Source organism: Sturnira hondurensis, unplaced genomic scaffold (genome assembly GCF_014824575.4).
Source record: "Sturnira hondurensis isolate 20B ecotype Veracruz unplaced genomic scaffold, ASM1482457v3 Scaffold0007865, whole genome shotgun sequence".
Classification (NCBI taxonomy): Eukaryota; Metazoa; Chordata; class Mammalia; order Chiroptera; family Phyllostomidae; genus Sturnira; species Sturnira hondurensis.
In genome coordinates, this window is record NW_028080496.1 from 14,856,611 (window position 1) to 14,868,675 (window position 12,065).

General features: G+C 46.6%; 1 protein-coding gene across 2 annotated transcripts in view; it reads right to left on the reverse strand.

Annotated features, from left to right (window-relative positions):
* CYFIP1 (cytoplasmic FMR1 interacting protein 1) overlaps nt 1–12,065 on the reverse strand; it is an 89,464-nt gene that overhangs the window by 15,789 nt on the left and 61,610 nt on the right. For both annotated transcript variants that reach the window (XM_037053820.1, XM_037053821.1), the window contains exons 22-23: nt 9,071–9,270; nt 69–156 (exon numbers count right to left, since the gene is read on the reverse strand). In XM_037053820.1, coding sequence (XP_036909715.1) covers nt 69–156; nt 9,071–9,270 — 288 coding nt within the window. The remainder of the gene's footprint in view (nt 1–68; nt 157–9,070; nt 9,271–12,065) is intronic.

Sequence of the window (12,065 nt, forward strand, 5' to 3'; positions counted from 1 at the left end):
AAAGCTAAACTTTGAAATATGCGTAATTGTGAACGTAGGTATGGTAACAGAAACACAAACAAGCCTACCTTGGATCCATGCAAATACTGGGGCTGTGCATTAGGCTGTTTGTCTCTCTGAAATTCTTGAGAAAATGGTAACACTGTCCGAACAAACCTAAATAAGAAAGAAAGGGGGAAAAAAACCCAAAATGTAATGGTTCTTTACAATTCAGAACCCCTCCATTACCCATTAATTAAATCTTCCTGTGAACTGAAATAATCATCACATAGAAAAACTCAAGGAAACGCACAATCAGAGTATAGATGAGATGCAAACACTCTGCAGTCTGGTAAATGGAGTTAAGCTCCGGAAGGAAGTTCCTTCCAACTTCAACCCCTGTGCTCCGGGTTCGGGGAACCCCAAAATGCAGTCTGCAAACCCAGGGAGGGGGTCCAGTCCATCAGCAGCAGGACGGTCTCCAACCCAATTCAATCCCTTGTAAGTGGAAGTGACCGAGCACTTGGCCTTGATGGGCCTCTGACAGGACAAGGAGGTGGGGACGGCGCAGGAAGCCAGATGCCAGAGCCTGTCAGTTACTCAGGTCCCTAGTTAGAAGCAAACGGGAAAAACCACCACACACATTTACCTGAGAGAATGCCGTTTGACAACGGATGAAGAGCCACTGAAAATCAAATGCTTGGATTTTAAAGCAGAAATGTCAAACTCAGCCAACCTTTTCATATTGGAAGTGTCGTAAACACAGAACTTTTGCAAAGGAGCATAATACAGAAAAATATAAAAAAGGGAGCATAATAAAGAGAAAGAAAAAGAATACACAATAGTGACTTGCTAATTATTTAATTCCAAGAACTTGATTAACACATATTATACTTTAAATGAAAAAAACAAAGTTTAATCTTTACCTGATGATATAGTTATTGCTTTTAATTGTTTAAAAAGATTTTATTTGGCCCTGGCTGGTGAAGCTCAGTGGATTGAGTGCGGGTCTGCGAACCAGACAATCACAGTTTGATTCCCAGTCAGGGCACATGCGTGGGTTGCAGGCAAGTTCCCAGCAGGGGCCAGTTCCCAGCAGGGGATGCACGAGAAGCAACCATACATTGATGTTTCTTTTCCTCTCTCCTTCCCTTCCCCTCTAAAGTTAAATAAATAAAATATTTTTAAAAATAATAATAAAAAAAATTAAAAGATTTTATTTATTTTTAGAGAAGGGAAGGAGAAAGAGGGAGAGAAACCTCAATGTGCAGTTGCCTCTCACGCGCCCCCTACTGGGGACCTGGCCTACAAACCGAGCATGTGCCCTGACTGGGAATCGAACCCACAATCTTTTGGTGTACAGGATGATGCTCCAAACAACCAAGCCACCTGGCCAGGACAGCACATACATGCTGCATTTTAATAAATAAACAAAGGGTGCAGCTGTCAAAATACCTCCAGTGCAGGAAACAAACGTGAATGTTGAGGGGAGGCCAGCGGCCTGCAGCACTGAGGGCCTCTAACATAAGTACATTGTTGAGTGTCAGGATTTTATTGTTCTCCCATAAAAGGTGAGTTTTGCCCTGGCCAGTAAGGCTCAGCTGGTTGCAGTGTTGTCCCATAACCGAAGAGTTGCGAGTTCAATCTCCTGTCAGGGCACATACCCAGGTTGCAGGTTCAATCCCTGGTGTGGGCACCAATGGTCCTAGGTCCGGGCATGTTCAGGAGGCAACCAATCGATGCTTCTCTCTTGCATCGATGTTTCTCTTCCTCCCTTCCCCTCTCTTTAAAAGCAATGAACAAATATGCTGGGGTGATTATAAAGATAATAATAATAAAAAATTAAAGACTGCTGAGTTTTGGGGGGGCAGGTCCTTAAACTACTTGCAAGTCAGCTGTACCCTTTCCTGATTTGTTCGGGTGGCAGAAGTCGCTACCCCAGGGCTGGTACCAAGGTAGGCCCCTGTGGCCAATCCGTGGAATGCCTGGGTATTTGACCAGGTTTCTGCAAACTTGTGGGCGGAGCCTAAAAGAACCCTCAACTCTGGGGGGTCAGCTTCCAGCTCCCTGCTAGGAAGCTTCCTCTGCTTGGAGTCCCACCAACAGGGGCAGTTCAATATTCAAGCAAAGACAAGGGACCCAGGATGCACGCAGGGCTGCTTCTCTACACAACTCCTTGTCCTTCCACGCTCCACCCTGAAGGCTCCAGCTGCCTCAGCTGCCTCAGTTTCCAGTCTTGGCTCCTGCACCAAGCAATACTTCCAAGCTGTCCATGGGGTGTGCCTTCCATAGGGCTCCCCGTCTCCCTGTCTGTTTCCTTCCCCCCAGGTGATGGCCAACGACCGAAGACAGTGGTTTCATTCACTTTGTCCATTTTCCACTTGTTAAAGACGAAAAACTAAACCCTAACCCTGGGACACCACTATCCCCAATAACTTTGAAAAACCCTATTTTGACTCTATATTCTCAATCTAAAGACAAAAGAGCATTGGAAAAAATACTGAATTCGAGTTAGCAGGCTTGTTTCATATGCGCTCCAACTGGGGATTGAACCCACAACCTAGTATATCGGATGATACTCCAACCAACGGAGCCACACTGGCTAGGGCAAGCAGGCTTGTTTCATAGTGGGAAGGATTAGTAATTCCGAAACAACTTGCGTCTTCTACAACTGAGCAAATGAGTAAATACACTAATAATGAAACAAGACTCTCAGTGCAAATGGAAGCTACAGAAACGGGAAGGAGGAAGAGTGGAATGAAGCCAGCGCTGCTGAACTGGAGCTGAAGGCGAGTTCCTGGTTCTAATAGAGAGACAGCTATGGCGAGGCAGTTGCAGGCACATACAGGTTAGGAGTCTGTGTCCCCAGAAGAGACCGTCTGACCTGAGCAGACACCTCTCCCGGGAAGGCGTACAAATGGCCAACGCGTACATGATAAAATGCTCAACTTCAGGAGCTGTTAGGGACGTGCAAATCAAAGGCACAGGGAGATGCCGCCTCTCACCTGTCAGCACATCTTGGTTCTAACAAGGGTTGGAGAGGGTGTGGAGAGAAACGAACCCTTGTCACTGCTGGTGGGAATGTAAACGGGGGCAGTTACCACAAAAAACAGTCTGCAGTTCCTCAAATACAGAACAGAGTCACCAAACAACCCGGCAATCCCTCCCCTGGGGATCTACCAAAAAACTTGCAAATGTGTTCTTCTTGAAGAGACATGAACCCCTGTGCTCATCGCAGCATTTTTCACGGTGGCCAGGACATGGAGACAGCCGAAGTGTCCTTCGTTAGAGGCCTGGATGAAGCAGACGTGGTCCACACTACATACAATGGAACACTACCCACCACGAGAAAAGACAACACACTGTCATCTGCAACACTGTGGAGGGGATCCTGAGAATATCACGCTAAGTGAAACAAGTCAGAAAAGGCTAAGAAATGTATGACTTCACTCATACGTGAGATACAGAACTGAAACTCATGGACACAGTCCGCCAAGGGGTGGTTACCACAGGGAAGGGGGAAGGGGTGGGGAGTAGTCGGGTCGGGGTGGAGGGGACGGAAGGGTCCCTCCATATGGTGACGAAAGATGGTTTGACTTTGGGTGGTAGGCGCGCAGTGCAATATACAGACCTAGTATTGCAGAAATGTACACTTGAAACCCATATGATCCTATTAACCAATGTCATCCAATAGTTTAATTTAAATTGGGAAACAAACAAACAAACAAACAACCCAGGAGAGCCCTAGCTGGTGTGGCTGCATGGACTGAATGCCAGACTGCAAAGTAAAGGGTCACTGGTTCGAACTCCAGCCAGGGCACATGCCTGGGTTGCAGGTTCAATCCCCAGTTGCAGCCCATACAAGACACAAGCAATCAATGTCGCTCTCTCTCTCTCTCTTTTCTTCTCTCTCTAAAATCAATAAAGCATATCTTCAGGTGAGGATTTTTTTTTTAAATGACAGGGCCAGGCTCTGGATGGGTAGCTCAGTTGGTTAGAGCATTGTCCCAATAGCCAAAGTTGCAGATTCGATCCCCAGCACAATGAATGTATGGATAAGTATAAAAACAAACTGGTATTTCTCTTTCTTGCTAAAAATCAATAAATTAAATTAAAAAATAAAAACACTAAAAAGACATGAAAACGAGGCTGAGGGACCCTGCTACTCAAAATGGAGCCAGACTTGACCCACAATAATCAAGTCATCATATTAATAGATCATTCCCTTGACTCAGAATCTGTGAGTCCTTAATGATAAGAAACACTTTTTCAAAATGCTAAAATGTATCGCAGGATAAACTAATAAATGTAGATTTATTGAGGAGGTTTGAAAACACCACTGTCCCATCACCTTGATAATAACTGACTTGGGTAAGAATCGGGCACTAAAATTAGTGAGTCAAATTTTAATAAGCAGCAGCTCATCTACAGAGTCTCAAGTGATCTCCCTGTAAATTGCTGGTAAATTTCAANAATTAAAAAATAAAAACACTAAAAAGACATGAAAACGAGGCTGAGGGACCCTGCTACTCAAAATGGAGCCAGACTTGACCCACAATAATCAAGTCATCATATTAATAGATCATTCCCTTGACTCAGAATCTGTGAGTCCTTAATGATAAGAAACACTTTTTCAAAATGCTAAAATGTATTGCAGGATAAACTAATAAATGTAGATTTATTGAGGAGGTTTGAAAACACCACTGTCCCATCACCTTGATAATAACTGACTTGGGTAAGAATTGGGTACTAAAATTAGTGAGTCAAATTTTAATAAGCAGCAGCTCACCTACAGAGTTTCAAGTGATCTCCCTGTAAATTGCTGGTAAATTTCAATCAGAGACACGGTAACAGGCCAGTGGAGAAGGTGGCAGCCACCACCCTAACCAGGGTGGAAGTGAACATGGCCGACTGTGGGACTGCAGGATACCCTTCGCCTCCTGGTCCAGGGTGCTGAGGACACACCTCCCTCTTGGTCTTCTTGCCAGAGGCCTCAATCCGAGCCCAACCGCTGGTATGTCTCTAGGGCTGTCACAGTGAGGAGTTGCACCGGGTTAATTTAGGTCACTGAGGACCCTAGGCCACCTGCCAGAGTCTCTCGTCAAAATCATTAATTAGAAATACGCAGCAAAATAAGGGGAAATGCCCCACAGCAAATGAGGTTCTACTGCACCAGGTACCTCCCAGAAAACACTCTGGTGTGGATTTAAAACATTGGGTGGTACCCTGGCCCCAGTGGCACAATTGATTGGATATCAACCAGTAACCGGAAAGGTCAAGTGTTTGATTTCCCGTCAGGGAACATGACTGGGTTGCAGGTTCGGTCCCTGGTCGGGGCACATGTGAAAGGCAACCGATGGATGTTACTCTCTAACGCAATGTTTCTCTCCCTTTCTCCCTCCCTTCCCCTTCTCTAAAAATAAATAAATAAAGTCTTTAAAATTGTTTTATTCAAAACCAGCTTTCCTTTAGAAAAATAAAACTGGCTAGCATCATTGAGAGGTTGCTTCTGGGTCTGGCCTCAGTTTGACTTAAATAAACTCTAATAAACTCTTATAAAATGCAAAAAGAAAAAGGGAAAGAAAAAGAAAACCTTGCCCTGCCTGGTGTGGCTCAGTAGATTCAGCACCAGCCTGTGAACAAAAGGGTTGTGGGTTCAATTCCCAGTCAGGATATGTGCCTGATCTGCATACCAGTTACCCAGTAGAGAGTGTGCAAGAGGCAACCACACATTGGTGTTTCTCTCCCTCTTTCTCTTTCCCTTCCTCTCTCTCTCTAAAAATATATAAAATCTTTTTTAAAAAATGAAAAAAAAAAAGCCCAAACCCCAAAACCACTGGTTCTGTCTTCTCGGCTTTCCATACACAACCTAGACATAAAAAATGCTATTTTAAAATGTCTTTCCCAAATAATATAGTTTTAATCATTCCACTGCCGACCTGTTATAAATTAGGCTTTCCCCAACACTTACGGAAAGTGGGGGTCCTGAGTAAGGCAGATGTTCCCTGGCCAGGGCATGTCCCATGACAGCCCCGCCTCCCCCTGAATTATGCCCTGGTTCCTGGGCCCAGGGGGCTGCCTGCCCACAGATGTGTCCACAGCTGTGCCCCAACCCCTGACACACGTGGAACAGGGTCCAGGTGCCACCCCTCAGGTGCTCCACGGTACGCAGCTGCCAAAGGCCACTTGTGAGCAGCAGCCCCCTGGGGCTCTGTGCTCGCCCTGCAAACTGAAACGACTGCTGCCTCTCATGCATGTTGCAACTGGGGACTTAACAGCAGCACAGGCATGTGCCCTGACTGGGGATCGAACTCACAGCAGCACACAACGTTCACAGCCTCACAGGCCGAGGGGAGGGGCATACACGGGAACAGGTAAAGGCACCAGCGCCATTCCCTCGTCACTGACATTCGACTGTGTTGTGCAGATTCAGAGAACAGAAGGCCGGGCTGCCATGTGGCACCGCTCATCAGTCATGCCCTTCAGGGCCCCACAGGCAACTCTGGCCTGAGACTTTCGTCTTCACCAGGTCGCATTGGTAACCCAATGCCAACGTCCCCATCTGGCAACTTTGTCTTCGAAAACAAGACCCCTGCTGGCAGGCCAGGTGGCAGGTGGCCTTGGACAGCTGGATGTGCTCCATCCTCAGTGAGTGGGGGTGAGGGTGCCCCTGAGGCCGCCTCTGTGGGCGGGGCCTCAGACCCGGACCCGCGTCCCTAACTGCCTTCTACTGCACAGCTATCCTTCAGGTGCGTGGTGCACCTTTCAGGAAACAGCAGTGCAACAGAAGGGCGGAGCTTGCATCATCCATCTCGGACCCTGACCTTTCGACCTTCATCTGAGGTCCTCCCTCAAAGCAGAGGCCCCGCCCCTGCACCGTCAGGGACCCTGGGGTCCTCAAAGGAGCGAGGGTCTCTCAGTGGACGGCTTCCGTCCGCCATTCCCTTTGAGAGATCTCTGGGAAATGCCATAAAGGATGATGAAAAGCTAGATAATCAAAACTATTATCTTAAGTAATAGAAAATCAAGCCCTGGCTGGCATAGCTCAGTGTATTGAGCGCAGGCCTGCGAACCAGAGGATCGCGGTTTGATTCCCAGTCAGGGCACATGCCTGGGTTACAGGCCAGTTCCCATCAGGGGACACATGAGAGGCAACCATACATTGATGTTTCTCTCCCTCTCTCCTTCCCTTCCTCTCTAGAAATAAATAAATAAAGTCTTAAAAAAAAAAAAAGAAAAGAAAATCAGGCCCTGGCTAAGCAGCACAGTTGGTTAGAGCATCATCCAGATACACCAAGGCTGCAGGTTTAAGCCCCAGTCAGGGCACATACAATAAGCAATCAACGAGTGTATCAATACGTCAAACAACGAATCAGTGTTTAAAAAATATATTAAAATAATTAAAAAGTAACTTTTAAAAACTTAAAAAACACAAAATCCCAGTTTCCGACGTGGCCCCAGTTGGACCCCAGCCCTTTCCTCAGCCTGCTGACCAGGTTCTGTTGCAGGCGAGCTTCGCAGATGCCAGTTCCAAACACAAGGCAAAACGATAAAAGGAAAATTCGTACGAACTCATTTCAAAGGTTCCAAATGGACCATACAAAACCGAGACCCCTATGCCTGTCGGCAGGGGCTTGACCAGGTTTTCAGCAGAACAGGCAAGCAACCCACACAGGAAAAGAATGTGTGTGCAACTTTGCCTCCTTCCACACGCTTCTGTGAAACAGAGAATGTCCGCATGCATCCACCTGCCTGCCAAAACTCTACTAGACACTTTTTTTCACAAGGAAAATGGGGATTTAGTTGTTTTTCCTTTCATATATATATATGTTTTTCCTTTCATATATATATACATATATATATGCATAAATACATAAACACACACACACATAGAATGTCAAGCTTTTCTAAAGTTACAATGCTCTATTCGTGTAATAAACATATATTTTCAGTTCATTCAGACTCCATTACTACCTGGAAAATACCTGATTCAGGAACCCAGACGCCTTAAAAGGAAGAGAAACAGAGAAGAGTGGTCTCTAGAGCCAGGCCAGGGGCCCCCAAACCAAGGGGATGGGCGGGCACCTCCAGCATCTGGAAGCCATGGCTGTGTCCCCATGACAACTGTGGGGCACGGGGACTGCCGCCAGGCCCTGGGATGGGGCTGTGGTCCTGACAGAACAGCTCTAGGTACTGGGGCAGGCCTGCCGTCCACGAAGACACCCAACCCGAGCAGCAGAGGCAGCAGTGGAGACCCCCACACTGGCCAGGCCCAGTGCTCATCACTCAGTATCAGCCGAGAGGTGACGCAATGTTCGGAACCACTGGCAGAGCAGAGGGAAAGCCGCTCACACTGTCACATTCAGCCTCTCTCATACTCACACACACAGACTTACACATTCACCCTCAGTCAACTTACTCTCCCACACCCTTACTCATTCCCACACGTTTTCTCACACTTGCAGCCTGTCTCACACACACGTGCACACTCACTCTTCCATGTAAACGCACTCAGATGCACACTCACAAACTCACGTGTATTAGTGCGTGCACGTGATTGTGAGAGAGCCCATGCACTCATGTGCATGCACTCTCACACTCAAACACCCCTGGTGTGTGCTCACAGAGACCAGAGCCAAGCTCAGTGCACAGGGAAACTGCCTCAGACAGGCAGAGGCCAAGGCAGGAGGTGGGACCCCAGCAAATAACGATCATATCTGTGCCGCAGAAAACTGGCAGGTAGGTGGGAGGGTAGCACTGACGGGGCCTCACCTGCCCGGCACTCCAGAAAGGAACCAGGAAAAGCCATCACCCTCCACATGCCAACGCTCGGTGGACATGGAGCCGGGGTTGGGCACAGACCCCACGGCCACTGTGCACAGGACCCCGGCCCCAAGCAAGTGCCCAGAAAGTGCCCAGACCCCTGCCCGCCACAGTCCACGTGCATCACCACGACCCCCCAAGAGCTGGCCTGGACTGGGAAACAATGGGAAACAGAGCGCAGGGCGGCGACTTAGGGGACGGGGCGGTGGCCTCCAGGCCACCCTGCCACACACCCTGGGGCCGGGCACGGGAACCGCGGCGCGCTCACCGGTTGGTGGAGCCGTTGTAGCAGTAGTTGGGCAGGAAGTCGTAGTTGAGCTCCCAGAAGACGTGCAGCGTGATCCGCCCGTAGGGCGCCGACACGTTGTGGTTGGCCTCCCGGAACATGGCGTCAAAGCTGTCCAGCGTCAGGTACCGGCTCAGCAGCTTGTGGGTCATGCGGTTGATTTCCAAGAGGCCGTCCAGCTCCTGCGGGGCCATGGGGACGGGAGTGAGGGTGGACCTGGGCCTGGGCAGTGGCCGCCATTCCCCACAGGTGCAGCGACTCTTGAGGGTCGCGGGGGAGGAGAGCACCAGGCACACCGAGGAGGGGTCAGCGCGCCAGGCCTAGATGCACGAAGCAGGAGCCTGGTTGGGGACAGGAGCGTTCCTCTCACACCTAAACCTCTCACGCCCTGTCTGCTTCCTTTCAATACCCCTCCACACCATGGCTGCCCCCTTAGGGCCATCACCTTTCTGCACTGTGGCCACTTTTGCACCGCCACCGCTGGCCTCTGGCTGTCCACAGCACAGAGGCCATTTGGATGTGTGCCCTGCACACCAGGCTGCAGCCTGAGTGGGCTTCTCTAATGCACCCAGACCTGCTCAAAGGCACAGCACTGGGCGGAGTCAGCAGGGACAGTCACAGACAGCACGTGAAACCTGCGGAGCTCTGCTCTGTCCCCTGCACCACGTGGCAAGGAGCCCGTGGCTGGGTGTATGACACACACCAAGTTTTAAAAACCAGGTGTGAGACAAAGGATGTAAAACATCCACGTCAATATATTTATAATAGTTACATGTTCGATTGTGAATTTTTGGTTACATTGGGTTAAATGAAATAGATGATTAATTTCACCCATTTCTTTTTCTTTTTCTAATGTAACTACAGGTAAATTTAAAATGACCTATGGGGCTTGTATGATACACATATTTTTAGTGGCTTTTAATTTTTAAGACTTTATTTTTAGAGAAAGGGGAAGGTAAGGAGAAAGAAACATCAATGTGTCAGAGGGACACGGATTGGTCACCTCTCTGGGGACCTGGCCTGTAACCCAGGCCTGTGCCCTGACTGGGCATCGAACCAGCCACCCTTCGATTTGCCGGTCGGCAGTCATTCCACTCAGCCACACCAGCCAGAGATGTTTCCCTTTTTTTAAAGTCATACCCACAAAAACACCTCTGAGACCAACGCCCAAAAGCTTAGTGCCCATGTTCTCTGCTATGCCTTTTATTGGGTCTTACATTCAAGTCTCTACCCCATCTTGAGTTAAGTTATGTGTGTGGTGTAAGACAGTGGTCTAGCTGCACATGGTGGCCCAGTTTGTCCAACACCATTTACTGAAGAGACTTTCCTTTCTCCGCTGTATATTCCAGATTCCTTTGTCCTAAATTAATTGCCCAAACTTGTACAGGTGCTTTATGTGGGGTGGTGGTGTCTGTTTTGCTGGGATAATCACACTGTTTTAATTCCTATACCTTTTAATAGTTTGAAACCAGAAATGTGGTCCCTCCACCTTTGTCATTTTTTCCCAGAATCGCTTTGGCAATTGAGGTTATTCTGTGGTCCCATATAAATTGGAGAATTTTTAAATCAGTTTTTTGAGGAAATGTCGGTGGGTTTTGGATAGCAACTGAATTGAATCTGTAGATTGCTTCAGATAATGTGGGCATTTTAACAATGTTAATTCCCCAAATCCATGAACATGGAATATAATTCCATTTCTTGTGTCTTCTTTAATTTCTTTCTAAATTGTCTTATAGTTTTCATTGTACAGGTCTCTCACCACCTTTAAGTTTTATTGTGATTGCAAATGGAACTGTTTCCTTCATTTCTACTTCAGGTAGTTCATTGTTAGCATATAAAAGTGCAACAAATTTTGGTGTATTAATTTTGTCTTCAACTGCAACTTCACTCTTACCTGTTTATTTCTAATAGCGTTGTAATGGAGTCTTTAGGATTTTCTATGTATAAAAATCACATCAACTCCAAATAGTGAGTTTTACTACTTTCTTTCCAACATGAATGCCCTTTATTTCTTTTTCTTGCCTAATTGCTATGGCTAGGACTTCCAGCACTATATTAAATTATAAGCGTGAGGCTAGGCTTTCTTGTCTTGTTTCTAATCTTAGAGGAAGCTTTCAGGTTTTTCACCAATGAGCATATTGCTAGCTGTGGGTCTGTCATATGTGGCAAAGGTACTTTCCTTTGATACCCATTTTATTGAGTGTTTTTTAATCATAAATGGACTTTGTATCTTGTCAAACATTTTTACTGATCTCAACAGATACAGTTTCTTTGATTGTGTTAATATTGTGCATTACACAGACTGACTTGTGGATGCTGACTCATCCCTGCATCCCTGAAATGAATCCCTCTTAATCGCGGTGGATGATTGTTTTAATGTATCATCACATTCTTTGCTAGTATTTGGTCATGGATTTTTGCATCAATGTTCATCAGAGAAACTGGCCTGTAACTTTCTTCTGTTATCCCTGCCAGGTTTTGATACCAGGGCAATTTTGGCCTCAAAACAAGTTACAAAGCACACCCTCCTCAAGTTTTTCAAAGAGTCTGAGAAGGGTAGTTATTAAATCTTCTTTAAATGTTTTGTAGAACTCAACAGTTAAGTCACATGGTCTTGGATTTTGGTTTTTGGGGAGGTTTTTGGTGAGTGTTTCAACTTCCTTGCTAGTTATCAGTCTATTCGCGTTTGCTAATTCTTCATGGTTCTGTCTAGGAAGTTTGTATGCTTCTAAGGATTTTTTCACTTCTTTTAGGTTGTCTGATTTGGTGGTAGATAGCTTTTCCTAGTATTCTCTTATGGTCATGTTTCTGTGGTATCCACTTTAACTTGTCTTTCACTTCTATTTATTTGAGTCTTCTTCTTCTTCTTATCTTACTGAGTAGCTAAAGTTTTGTCAATTTTATCTCTCAAAGAACCAGCTCTTTGTTTCATCTATTTTTTTCTATTTTTAATCACGATTCCATTTACTTTCATTTC